Below are 14,550 nucleotides of genomic sequence, written 5' to 3' on the forward strand. Positions count from 1 at the left end.
CGCTGGGAAACCCATCCCGGCTGTCCAATAAAAACCTCCCCGCTGGGAGGGGAGACTCACAGGCAGGAGCCGGAGTTGCTGAAGTTCAAGACTCGCTGGTCTGCGGGGGACGCGGCGTGCGCCCTAGCGCGCGGCTCTCGAAGGCGGAGCGCACAGGTCCCTCTCCGACCGCGGCTCTCTCCCCGCCTTGTCCAGACGCGCGGGATGGGGGGCTGACCCCCAGCTCTCTCCGCTGCGCCCCACACCTGGGCGCTAATCTCCACCCACTCCCCAGACAGAAGGGCGATGGTTGGCCCAAGTGGTTGAAAGGTGAATCCGCCTCCATTTCCGCCCAGCGACAAGGCAGCGCGGAGCCCTGCCCACCTCCAGCCCGCAGGGAGCGGAGGCAACCGGCTCGCCACCACTCCGGGCGCAGCAGGGCTGGGAGACGCCTGCAAAATGGTCAGCTCCGCCGGGGAGATTGCAGTGGTCGCACTGGGTAGGTCAGAGCCCGCCGGGCTCCTGCGCTCCTCTCTCTTCCTTGGGCGTCTGCGCCCCTTTCTCTCCTTTACCCCCATTTTATCCTTTCTTTCCCCCTCTGCCACTCTCTCCTTCTTTCCCCACTTTGCCTCACTCCTTCCCTCCCCTTTTGCAGCTGCTTTCCAAACTCCCTTGCTCAAGTGGTGCGCTGCCTTTTCTCCTGGAACCATAAACACCCAGGCTGTGATTTCTCTCTCTGGTTCCTATGGGAAGAGATCTCAGACCCTGCACCCCCAGCCTGGCGGGCTGCTGCTTCTTTAAGAAGTGGCGGGGGTGCAGGGGAAGGATTAAATGAATCAAGGCGATTGGGGGTATTAATTATATAAGCAGGAGGACAAAATTAAACAAACGTACTGTACGGGGGTGAACCCAAGCATTTGGGGGTGTTCTCATTTGTGGCCTTTTCCTCCCCCCAAACTCTAGAATAGCTGAGACAAGGAATAGGGTGTTTGCTAATTACACAGCTATGAGATCTAACTTTTGTCAGCCCCATTTTCATGTCCTCTCTGCCCTGTATCACTCAGAGCACTAAATATTTATGTCCAGTTTGCCATGCGTGTCTTTGATGGCTTTTAAGTGAGTTTTTCTCCCAGTTGCTCTGATGGCTAAACAAATAGGCGGGAATGTAACTCCCATGGTGCCAGTGATTTCTTTTCCTCTGGAGTTTGGGCTTGGCAACAAGCAGTTGGTCGAGAATTTCACAAAGCAAATCCCTTTAGGTACCTTTTTCTACATCTGTTTATCTCCTGTGCTATTTGCCCCTTGTGTTTGCATTCTCTCTGGCTTTGATTTGCATTGGATGATTGGCAATGTTAGTTTAAAATTTACATGAGGTGTGTAATGACACCGGACAACTTAAAGCAAAACCATGACATAAAATCCAGTGTGTTCATGCCACAAGAAGAGAGTTTATTACAGATTGGATTGACACATCTTTCCCATGTGCGTTAAAATGTAGGTTTGTTTGTTTCCCTTGTAAGGGGGGGGAAATTTAAAAAAAAACAAAACAAAACAAAAAAAACCTGGGCAAAATTGAAAACTTGCTGTCATAAAGCCTTAACCACATGAGCATTTCCACTCCACAAAGAGTTATCATAGAAAGTCACCCAAGCTTGATCCTGCTCTTGCATGAATGTCAATTTGGGATTAATGCTGTTATAAACACTTTGAGCAGAATCAGGCCCAGTGCATGCTCTGAATCTCCTTGGAGTCAGTAGGTGCCCCATGCACAGATGGCTTCCACTGTTAAAGAGGAGAAGAAGGTCACATTGTAATAGCTAGATGTGTGTTCTTTGGCTGGGCCCAGTCATCTTGTGGGGGAGCATTCCCAGTGGCTTTGTGTGCAAACTGGTCCTTATGGCTCAGAAATCATTGCAAGATAAAACCTAATGATTGGGTAAGTCCTCTTACCAGCAAACACCCCCAAACAGAGTTAAGTGTCTCCTGTATCTTCACAGCTATTGCACCTGCCCTCCTCAGCTGCCAGTCTTTGAAGGCAGGGGGTGGGTAGATTATGTGCCTAGAAATCCCAAGAGGCTAGAAACTAAGCTCTGGGCTGAATGCATCCATCTTCCCCCAGGAGGGGGCCTTTAAGCAGGGTGACTCCCTAGCTGCTGCAAGGGAAGGTTTTGTCATGGAAATCACTGATTTCACACTGGGCAGAACTTTTTCAATGAGTCGCTGCAGTTTATTTAATTCTTTAGGAAAACTATGCTTGTTGGGAGCTTTCTGCCTCAAGCAGAGAGGTATTTCTTTTTGTGTGTGTTACCCTAGCTCTTGGAAGCCCTAGTCACGAAGCAGAAACCTAATGTTGCGAGGTGCTGCACGAACATTGCCTTAGTTGTGGGAGGTTCTTACATCCTCTTCCTTCCACCACCGTAAATTGTGAATAATTCAGTTGAGATCAGTGGAGGAAAATCGGGCTCTCAAGCTTCTAAAGATGCTGTCAGATTTTTGGTATCACTTGACTCCATATTTACATCACTGTATTTCCAGCACCTTTTGGTTTTATTTCTGTGTACATAAGACTTGGTCTTCAGGATGGATTTTTGTATCATTATACATGTATCTACCCAAAATCTCTGTGGTTGAAGCCACATCCACGTGTCTATGCTGGGAATCCTCACCCTCACTGACAAGTCTGGAGGGTAGCTCTGTGGAGACCTGTGTCAGCAGAGAATGTGCCTCTTCGCTTTGATGTTCCATCTCTCTAAAGCAGTGATGGGCAACCCTGAATAGTGGGTGGGCTGCATGTGCGGCTCTCCTTCACCTCTGGGCCGCAGCAGCCTGTGCCACTCTGGGGTTTCCACCTGTGGTCTTATGACCAGTCTTCCCTGTGAGCTGAGTGCTTGGGTGGCTAGCAGAGTGCTCACAGCCAACAGCATGTTTCTGTGGTAGTGCATCAACGCATGTGCAGATGTGCACATAACAAAACTTATTTCTCCTGTGTTTTGGAAAAAAATAGAGGGAATATTGCCTATGACCCCCCACAATCTGCCCTCCTCCCTCATGTGCACCATGGCACTGTAGCCTCACATTTCTCTGCTCTTCCCCCTCCCTCCCAGCATGTTTGGAGCCACAAATGGCCTGATTTGTCCTCCTTCCTTCTTCTCCCTCTCCCTTCCCCAAGCTAGAATGTCATGAACAGCTGATTTGCAGCATTCTGGTTCTGGGAACAGTGGAGCCCTGGTGCACATGAGGCACATGGAAAATAGGGCAGCCAGGGGGCCCAAGGACCACATATGGCCCATGGGCTGCAAGTTGCCCACCAGTGTTCTAAAGCCATGATGTGGGCTTTGTGTGTGGTTTTTTTATAAGGTACATTGTATAAGGAAGGAAGTCTATCTTCAATTGCTAGCAAAATCGTGCTGGCTTTGGAGCCAGGCACAGCCACCTAATGCATGACTTTCTTTAAAAGCAGAAAAGGGGGAAAGAGAGTAGTGGTCTCAGCACTTTGTTAGCAATGAAAATCTGATTGGCCTGAATTATCTAGACAGGGAAACTTGATTGCTTCTATTAAAAGACAGTGAATTTTCTGCCTCAAATAGAAGAGCTTGATTCAGCCCAGTGAGACTGTAAAAACACCCTTCCCACTAATCATTTGGTCCAGCATGCCATGTGCAATGCTTCAGTCTGCAGCTTTCTGTCATACATGGTCCCTGCTTGTGGTATCCTGGAATGTCACCTGCACCTGCTCCGGAAAGCTGGCCTCTCTCTAGCAGCATTAGCATACATTTATCATTCATAATTACAGCTGCTGCAAATGGGGCTGCATTCTCTAGGGCTTAAAGGTTAAAATAGAATGGTAGTTAAAAAGAAAATGTGTTCAGTAAACCTGCCTTCATTATTATTATTATTATTATTATTAACAGAATTCTGTGTGCAGAGCCATGGAACTTCAGAGAGGTGCTGGTGGCAACTAACTGAATAGCTCAGCAACCACAGTGTCGGAGCATTCTCGGGGAGTTAATATTTTACCTGTAGTCCTAACAGCAAAACAACATTCCATTCAACCAGTGCTTAGTCTTATGAAGTTCCTGCAGCTCACATAGGAAGTGCAGGGCATTCAGCATCTTGCACGAGGGAGCCCTAGTTAAGCTGTGGAAAGATGGACTGTTTCAAAGGGAACTTGAACTGTTTGTTTATCAGCATATTATATGCAAAATATTTGAGTTCTCTGTGGATCTTCTGGCAGGCGGAATGTAATTCCTTGCATTGCGGTCTGGCTGCAGTGGAGACTTCTGTACCCCTGCCCTTGTGAAAAGCACTGTTTGTTGCTTCGGAAACTGAAAAAGTGCCTTGTAGCGCAAGTTCGTGTACCTCTTGGGGGGCAGACTGAGAAACATCTGTGTGTGCAGCATAGGTCTTGGGCACTGCAATTAGAACCATAGTCTGATTTATACAACTCATTCTAGTCCAAAATCTGTAAGCTACGCAATCTCCACAATGCTACTGTCTGCTATGTTCTTGTAGCGCTACTGAAAACTTGCTCCTGCTGAAATAAACAAGAGTAATACTATTAATGCTTTGGGCATGTTTTGTTTCCCATCTCTTTATTGATGTACGCTTAATGTTGCCATTGAAAGATCTTTCTTGAGTGGTGACTATTTAGATCCTATCCTTTTGTATGTATAATTGGGATTGTTTTTCAGTATGTTATTTTGATTTTATGTGTATTGTTGCCCAGTCCCCTCACACTGAGATCCCTGGTGACTCTACATTTTGCCTTCACTATCTTGAGCAATTTTGTATCATCTGCAAACTTTGCCCTCTATTTTTTTTTCTTCCCCCTAGATCACTTGTGAATAAAGTCAACTCTTTCATATCTAGCAGCCTCAGGAATGATATTCAAATATTCTGGATAATAAGGAGGTATACTTAGCAATGCATAACACTAAAGAAGAACAAGATTAGATATTAAAAACAAATGTATGCAGAGTACATTATTTACCAACAACAGTAGTATTGTACACTGTAAACTTCGACTGTATTTACTTCCCCTACCCTGTACTTATGGAAAATGTAACTTAAAATTTATTTAGGGTTAAAATGCCAGTTGTTTGAGAGTTCCTAATGATAGAATGCAGGATATGAAAGAGTTTACTGTATGTTGAATACTACTGGTCACAATACAGATAACTGGGAGATTTGTCTCAGTTCCTCTGTGATCACAACCTTCTGTGTTTTTTTTTTTTTTTTTTTCCACCCTCTCATTTAATGTTTATGGAAGGAATTGATTTTATACTGCCATTTAATGAAACTTAATAATGGAACGTTATGCCACTAACCCTTGTATGAGTGCCTATGACTGGTTTCTTTTACTGTTGGGTGCAGTAGTAGATATTGAAAGTGCATTGTTCAGTTAATAAGTAGTATTTTTGCTTCATATTTTTACTAATCTATACAGCTTGGGTCTTAAAACTAACAGACCCTTGGCTTCAGTTACTGTCTGTGTTTGCTCAGCCACTCCTTGCGAGCAGGGTTGGTCTTTGATGATGGCTTGCTTAGGACTTAATTCATTGCAGAGCAGATTTAATTTAATGAAGGGTTGTTGTCTGCTTATAATTAAAAGGGCGGTACGTTAATATTATGTTCCTTGACATGGGAAGAGTAAACATGTTGGCATCACCCTGTTTCTAGACTGTATCTGCATCTTGAACTGGAGACGCAAGGTCTGGTCCAAATGCCACCAAAGTCAGTTGAAAGACTTCTGAGCCTGAAATCCCCAAAGGAATGTTGGCTTCCAACTCCCATTGATATGTATTGCAGTTAACCACCCAGATATCTTTTGGGCACCTGGGTCCTGCTTGTTTCACTGAGACTTGGACTGGACTCGTACGGCTTCATGCTGATGTTCTGCTCAAGAGTGAATTTCACCTTGTGTCCTACTCATATTCATATAGATGGACTAACATTTTAATAAGGCTTGGTCTATGCTAGACCTTACAGTCAACTGCAGATATGCAATTCTAGCTAGGGCAATTGTGTATCTAGAATTGACATATCCTCAGTTGACTGTAAGGTCTGTCCTCACTGAGGGAGGTCGACAGGCGCATTTCTCCTGTCAGCCTCCCTTACTCCTCGCTAGAGGAGGAGTACAGGGATCAGCAGTGGACCCGAGAGAGAGGGAGGTTTTTTTTTTTTTTTTGCATGTCTTTACCAGAGGCATGAAATTTAACTCCGAAAGATCTACCCTGAATGGGTCAATCTTATGGTAAGTGTAGACATAACTTTAGTTTTAAGTTGCCCTTAACAAGAGTCGGTGAACTGTGAATGGAGCAAGGATGTTTGTGGTGGTGCCTTTTCACTTGAGCTGCATGAATACTAAATTTTGGTATTGTATCTCATATACTTCTAGAGCACCCTTTGCCCCAAAGCCTTTTAGCCTCTCCTTGCACACAAGGGTTAGCTCCGTGGATTGAGCAGTGGTCTTGTAAACCCAGGGTTGTGAGCTCAATCTTTTGAGGAGGCCATTTAGGGGCCTGTGGCAAATAGATATAAATAAAATAAGTCTGTCAGCGATGGCACTGGGTTCTGCTATGAGAGCAGATGATTGAACTTGATGACCTCAAGAGGTCCCTTCTAGCTCTATGTGATGTGTATGTATACTTAACAGCACTGAAATGCAGCTACCTCTGGGGAGCCATTGTCCAGCAGTGTCAATGCGGCCTTGAAAAGGATACAAAGGAGCCTTAAGAAATCCTTCATGCTGCACCAGGGTTAACAAGCCACTTCCCCAGAGAGCTTTGCTAGCCAATACAGGACCAAATTCAGAGAAGAACTGGAGTGGAGGGAGTAGGATAGAGGTTTAGGGCAACTTTCAAAAAGGTGTAGTCTGGGATTTCCAAATCCTTCTCTGTAACTGGTCTAATGTGGATAGCAGTATGGTTATTCATTTTATGTAGGATTCTTCAAAAGTCTTTCCTGGTCTGTCTCCTGGCTTCTCTCTAAACAAACAAAAGGATTTGGAGTCATCGGTGTCTCCCTTTGGGAACATGAGTGAATCTTCTCTCAGAGCCATTATGCTAAGACCTCTTCCCCCATGCTGCAATGGTTCTTGCAATAGGTGCAGAACCTGTGCAGCAGAGCCCTCACTCTATTTCCTGCATTGGAATCTGGCTCACTAAGCCAGGTGCGAAAGGTTCTCTCCATGGCTAGTCAGCAGTGCCTCTGGTTTGGCTTGGCAGAAGGTTGGCTAGATTGGACCTGTGTTTAGGAGGGAGGGGGCTGAGCAGCTGATCCAAAGGAAACTAACCACTCAAAAGGAGTAATCCACTGTTCACCATGTGTAATGCATCCCCTGTCTGTGCCTAATCCGCAGAGGAGATGGCTCTGTTACAGTCCTCCACTTGGGAGCCTGGTTCAACATCTGTAATGCACTCAGCTCCTCCATGGATGAGGCACAGAAGAGGACATATAATGCACTGACCAATAGACTAGCACATCACCTTTGCTTAGAAAATAACTTCCTACCCCGGCTCTGTTCCCACCATGTTTCTTCCTGTTCTCTTCCCCTCTGCTGCTCTACTTCTCACTCCCTCTCTAATGTCTAGTATGGACCTGGCCTAAAAGTTGATTGTAGAAACGCTACTGCCATTGCATAGCTAGAATCAACTTATCTACAGTTGACTCACCTGGCCGTCCTCATTGAGGGAGGTTGACCGGAGAAACTCTCCCGTTAATCTCACTTCTTCCTTGTGAGATTGAGTACAACTGTCGATTGCCAGCCCCAGTTAGTTCGATTTCACACATTCCTACTAGGCGTGTGAAATCAAGCCCCGGAAGATCGACCCCAACCAGGTGGTTGTTCCACATAGCAAAGACATACCCTTAGTAATCACCACCACTTCCGTGCAGGCTTCCTCTTTTATTCACTGCTCTTTCATCCCAAAGAGCCAGTGCTCTAGTCTTAAATGAGGGGCCCAGGTTTCAAAACCACCCAAGTCCCATTAAAAATCCATGAGAAGCAGACTGAGCCAGTTACTGTCTTTGGAAAATTCTACCTGATTGCTCTTTCTTGTGATTGCTGGCTCTCTGCCATTTACACTAAGAGCTGTTTAGTGGAAAGTGCCTGATTTGAGAGGAGGTCATATTTAATTCAGAGTTGTGCGTTCATGTTAGCTTTGCTGTCTTTAATAATCCTTGCCAAGGAGGGAGCTTTGGGGGCAGAACCTTTCTAATGAGGTAGGCTCTGAGGGTGTGTGTATACTTACTAGGAGATCATCACAGTCAGGGTTGGTCTCCCTGGAGTTTGATTTTATGCACCTAGTGGGGACATGTGAGATGGAACTATCAGAGGCACAGTCAACCCCAATGGTCTTCATTATTGCAAAGAGTAAGGGAGGCCAGGGAGAGTGTTTTTTGTGTCGACGTTCCCCTGTGAGAATGGCTGGATAAGTCGATACTAGACACGTCAATTCCAGATGTGTAATTGCCAGAACTGGAATTTTGTATCTACGATCAACTTTTTAAGGTATAGTGTAGTCCTGGCCTGAGAATACCTCTATATTAGATACACTAGAGCAGGAGCGCTGTAATATAGCGAGGAAGCTGCAGACACTTCCTGCTGTAGCAACAGAAGGAGATATTAGAAGGTAGCTAATCTACTATTCCAAGAGGCCAGAGGGGTAAACAGAAGAATTCTTCCGTCAATTTAGCGTGGTCTGTACTGGGGTTTAGGGCAGCTGCACTGTGTGTCTTGCGTGGGCATTTTTCCATGTTCCTGTATGTGTATGAGCTAGATTGACCTAACTTTCTAGTGTAGCACAACCCTGAGGAACTCCTTTGAGTCTCAAGTTCAGTTTGGTTGTGCAGCACCCCTTGTAAATCATTTGGTAAATAGGTTGGGCTTAAAATGGAAAAAATGTGGCGAATGGAAGCAAATAGAGAACCTCTCCTGCAGAACTAGTGGCATCTAAGTCCTTAGTGTGGAGTTCCTCCTTAGACCCCTCCAATGGTGAGTTCTGCGGAAAGAGGCCTATTCTGGTGTGCATCTTCTGATGGCTTCCCCACATGGGAGGTGGTCGTCTACGCAGGGCTCCATCTAATTTTTTCCTTCCATAGGTGGGATAAATTTTATATGCACCACCAATAAGCACATGCTGCTGGCTGTGGGCACGCTGCTGATCAGCTCGGTGGCGCTTGAATCTCTCCTGGGCAGCCATCCAAGTGCTCAGCTAACAGGCAACACTGCTCCTCTATCTCCATGGGGCATGTATCAGTGGCCTCCCCTTAACACGGGTCATTAGAGAGGCCCAGTCCCTTCAGAACCAGAAACACAGGTAAAGCTACTACTTTGGCACAAGCTACAGAGACTTGTACCTTTTGAAGACAGCGCCTAGGTCCAATCCCAACTAGCCACCGGTGGTGAGGGATTCACATTGTGAACCTCAGAATTTATCCAGGGTAAGCTGCTGATTTTCTGAGGTGAAGAATGTTGAGCAAACGGATCCCATTTGAACTGAACAGCCCATTAGTCTGCATTGAAGAGCTGAGCCTGGGAACTTTTGACTTTCTATCTAACGCCAGTATCCTGTCGAGGTGACTCTGCGAAAGGATGTGACGCCACAGCAGATTTCATTACAGCTACCGCATTGCGCGCACCTAACCTCACCCCCCTAGGTGCCGGGCTGTCGCTCACATTAGCCGGAGTTTGCTTTAGGTAACCTAAAACCTTATTTACTCAGCTGCCAAGCCTCCCAAGTGTGAATTGCTGACCTCAAGCAGAGTGACTGAAGCGAGGGAGTTTGTGGTTAGCAAGTATGAGCTTTCGGATACTGGAATGGTAAAACCCCCCACTTGTGGGAGGAAGTGGAAAAGTCATTCTTTAGTAAGAACAAAAAAAGGAACCAGTGGCCTAAGGTAGGGGAGTCTCTGCAGGATATGTTGCTTGAAATCCTCAGTGAGGTGCAGTTATACCCTCTGATTGCTAAGAGGGGCTGGATGTCAGTGTGGATAACAAGAACGTTGAGTATTTGAAGAGTTTTAAGCTTGGGCAGTCTGCCCTGGACAACTTTCACCAAGTCATTGATCTAAAATGATGTGTTAGGGCCTGATTCAGGAAAGCATGTGCTTAACTCTTACCCTGAAAGCCCTGCGTGGCTACAAAATATTTGTCTGCGTCTCCCAAAATGAGCCCCAGATCTCCACATCTGTGGATATAGATACCCTCTGAGAGCTGTGGATTTGCAGGGCTCTGCTTAGCACTCATTGATTTCAGTGTGATTTGGGCCCATGCAACAAAAAGAAGAGACTGAGGCTATGTCGACACTAGCCCAGAAGGTCGACCCGCTCAGGGTAGATCTTCCAGAGTTTGATTTCACGTGTCTAATAGGGATGCATGAAATTGACTTCTCAGGGGTCCCAGTTGACTCTTGTACCGCTCACAAAATGCAAGGAGTAGGGGTTTCTCCCCTCGACCTTCCCCAGTATGGAGAGCCAAGTAAGCCAAGCGCAGATGCGTTGATGCAAGCTACACAGTTGCCATAGCTAGAATGGTGTATCTGCAATTGACTCACTTTGCCTAGTATAGACCCAGCCTTAGAAAACATGGCCCATAAGGCTGATAGGTTACTTGGGGAGGATGTGGAGTCCTCAACTCTGAAGTTTGTTTAGAACTTAGTCTTGATAAGAACACTAGGGAATCAGGGTGAGGGAGGCATGGGTTTTTGTTTGTTTTTCAAATATGTGAAAAGTTGTTGTGAAGAGGGCAGCGATCAATTGTTCTCCATATCCACTGGATGTAGGAAAAGAAATAATTGTGTTAATTTGCAGCAAGGGAGATATAAATTGGGTACTGGGAGGGAAATGATCTACCTAGAAGGACTGATAAGCTCTGGTTTCCTTAGAGAAGTTGCCCAGGTTGTTGAGAGCAGGTTAGATAAATACCTGTCAGGTATGATCCAGGTATAGTGGGTCCTGCCTCAATGAAGGAGGCTGAACTAACTGATCTCTTGAGATCTCTTCTAACACTATGAGGAAGTGCTGTCCCAGATCGCGATGAGTTTGGGGTGTGGTTTTTTTCCCCAATTGTCTGGTGTGGGCTTCTTATTTTATTTATTTATTTAACTTATTGTGGTCTTATTTACAGCAATAGTATAAGGGGCTATATAGCAGACAAGCTTGTCTTTTTCACCACTGGGAGGTGGGCCAATAAGAAATATTACCTTTCCCACTTGGTCTGTCTAATATCGTGGGCCTAACATGGTTACAACACAGCAAATAGTAATTAAAGAGCTGTTAGTGGCACTGTATATCAAGAGATTTCTGGGTGTTTTAGCATCAAACATTCACTTAGTGTGTGAGTGATTCAGCAACAGTACAGAACTCCACAGGCAGCATCATCTCTTCCATTTGAACTAGGTGGGGTACTCAATTTTTAACTGGTTCCGACACCTGATATCGTTGAACCACTCTAGTTCAGCACCTTCAGGACCAGACCGGTGCTGAACTAAATAATTTGCCAAACGAGAGGAGGTCAATATTGTACAAGCAGCATCGCCAAACCGTTCCACTGCTTACTATGGTCTTAGAAGACATCTAAGGGTAAATTAGAGGTAAATAACTGCACAAAAACTGAGAGCTAGTGCAGCTAGCTGTAAACAAACTTAATGGGACCAGAGGATGGCAGAACAAGGAGCAATGGTCTCAAGTTAGAGGGGAAGGTCTCGATTGGATCTTCGGAAAAATTATTTCACTAAGAGAGTGGTGAAGCACTGGAATGAGTTACCTAGGGCAGCAGTGGAATGTCCATCCCTAGAGGTTTTGAAGTCGTGGCTTGAGAGAGTCCTGGCTGGGATGATTTAGTTCAGGTTGATCTTGCTTTGGGCCGAGGCCTCTTCCAGACGTATGATTCTATGACAGGAAATTTGGCCACATCATAAGTGGAGATCCCATTAACTAAAATCACACTGGACTGCAGATGTTGATGGACCAGAGAGGTTCAACCTGCAGTAATTTTTGCCAGTTTTATTTTTTTTCAGGAGTTGGAGACCCTCTGAAATAACTGCTCTCTCTAAGGAGCTCCTACGTGCAGGACACTTCGACTCAACGCAGACAGGACTCAAGGAGGGGAAGTTGAGGGATGCATGAAACATTCGGCTCTTGAGCCTGGCTCTCCTGTTGGCATAAATATGGGTCCCAGCTTGTTATAGCCCAGGGGCGACTTGTGGAGGTGTTGGTCTGTGAGCTGATGTTCTCTCTCGCAGAACTCCATGGAAGTGGAGTGGGGGGATTTTGGCCCAATATGTCAAACCCTAGGCACTTCCCCAAGGCTGGAAGCAAGTCGTGCAAAGGTGACTTTGGAAACATTCCAAACTGAGTTCTGATATGCTTGTTGTTAGCACTCTATGTGCTGTCGCTGGGAGGTACAGCAGGGTGCTCCCTCCCGCTGGGTCTTGGGGAAATGCCAGCATTCCGACGGCTGGATCTTCAAGCAAGTGTGTGAAAACCTAGAAGGTGCAGTGGGTTGTGTGGTATTTTCCTCAGATTTGTTTTTTGAATCTGTCTGCTTGTGTTTTTTGCTGGTGCAGTGTAGTTCCAGTCTCAACTTGGACGCCAAGTGGCACCTGCTTGTCTCATTCCCAGCTTCCCTGACTTCTGTTTTCATTGCGGGTCTAAAACCCTCAACCTTGCTAGTGGGTGTGATGATCCTGGTGAATGAGCAAGAGGCACCAAATGCTTTATGGAGCAAGTCTGGGTGGATTTGCCCCAAAGCCAGAGGACCTAGCTGTCTTCATCTGGTTATTGGTTTAGCTTGGGGGTTTGTTTTGACCCAAGACTTGGGAGTGAGAAATTCAAATCATAGGGTTGGAAGAAACCTCAGGAAGTCATCAAGTCCAACCCCCTGCTCAAAGCAGCACCAACCCCAACTAAATCATCCCAGCCAAGGCTTTGTCACATCTCTCTAGATAACCTATTCCAGTGCTTCACTGCCCTCCTGGTGAAAGAGTTGTTCCCAACATCCAACCTAGACCTCCTCCACTGCAACTTGAGACTATCGCTCCTTCTTCTGTCATCTGTCACTACTTAGAATAGCCTCTCTCTCCATTCTCTTTGTAATCCCCCTTCAGGTAGTTGAAGGCTGCTATCAAATTCCCCCTCACTCTTGTCTTCTGTAGACTAAATCAGCCTAAATCTCTCAGCCTCTCCTCATAAGTCATGTGCTCCAGCCCCCTAATAATTTTTGTTGCCCTCTTCTGGACTCTCTAATGTGTCCACCTCCTTTCTGTAACGGAGGCCCCAGAACTGGACCCAGTATTCCAGGTGTGGCCTCACCAGTGTTGAATAAATGGTGCATGAACCGAAACCAGGTAAAGCTTAGGGCATCCTGCAGATGGAACAGTTGAGTTTCACATGGCTCTGCTTAAATTAGGGCCAAAACCTGGACCTGAAATGTGGAGGAGTTCTCATTGAAGTAAGGGGTATTTGTTTGCATCCAGACTTCTGGATCCCAGCTGCTGTTGTGGCCTTATTTCCAAGAGAGAGCAAAAGCCAGGTTCAAAGTTTTTTAATTAAAAGAAATCTCCCAAGATGGGTTGTTCTTGCAAGAGTCTGGTCCAGGGAGATCCATCTGTGGATGACATGAGTTTAGGAAATTAAAAATAGACAAATTTAACTGATCTGATGAAATAGCCATGAGTCTTCAGTCTGAAATGGTGGCTAGTACTGGTTGAACCTCTCTCATTCAGCACCCTTGGGACCTGACTGGGGTGGACGAGAGAATTTGTTGGATGATAGGAGGTCAACGTTTCTTGCATGTTACCAATGCTTCCACTGCTTAGTGGGCTCTGAGAAGACAACTGGGGTAAATAACAGCACTGAGAACTAGGACTAGTGGCTGTAAAACTTTGAGACTGCAGGAAATGGCCACACCTATGATATATAGTCATCCAGCTAACTAAAATCATGCCGGAGTATGGAGTTTGCCAGATGAGAGAGAGAGAGAGAGTTCTGTATTAGAGAGGTTCAACCTATATTCCAAAATTGTGTAAGCCATCCAAACTCTACTCCTCTTCCTCAGGTCTGTGACATAGGAGGTAAGACTCAGTTTGATATTTTCTTCTGACTGTAAGTTCATAGGATCATAGAACAATAGAGCTGGAAGAGACCTAAAAAAGCCATAGAGTCTAGCCGCCCAAACCCATCAGCACCTCAGCTGGAACAGAATCTGGCTCTAACCACTGTTTTCCCCAGCTGAGTGATCCCTCTTATTAGAGCAATGAAACCTGGTTTTGCACTTTCACTGCACCCATGTTCCTGAAACCTGAATCTAAGTTAACCCTCATTGTTTCTTGGATTTGCAATTAGTTCTAAGTCCCAGCATGGGAAAAGAATGACCTGTAGAAATCTATAGTGCATGTAACTTTAAATCTTCTTTAAACAAGGATTGTTTTAGAACTCGTCCTTTAAGTTCAGACCAACTTGGCTCTAGGGGCATGTATTGAGGATAGTGATTACATTGTTACCAGCATTTTGCCTTTCTGGTGCATGTTTTGTTCATTGTCATGAACAAATAGCTGCTAACACAATGAT

The 14,550-nt window shown here is 45.6% G+C and overlaps 1 protein-coding gene across 1 annotated transcript in view; it reads left to right on the forward strand.

Moving 5' to 3' along the window:
* The first annotated feature begins 295 nt into the window (after positions 1-295).
* TGFA (transforming growth factor alpha) overlaps positions 296-14,550 on the forward strand; it is a 46,962-nt gene continuing 32,707 nt past the window's right edge. The window contains exon 1 of the mRNA XM_074981680.1: positions 296-478. Coding sequence (XP_074837781.1) covers positions 439-478 — 40 coding nt within the window. The 5' untranslated portion in view covers positions 296-438. The remainder of the gene's footprint in view (positions 479-14,550) is intronic.

The sequence above is a fragment of the Carettochelys insculpta genome, chromosome 31 (assembly GCF_033958435.1).
Source record: "Carettochelys insculpta isolate YL-2023 chromosome 31, ASM3395843v1, whole genome shotgun sequence".
NCBI lineage: Eukaryota > Metazoa > Chordata > Testudines > Carettochelyidae > Carettochelys > Carettochelys insculpta.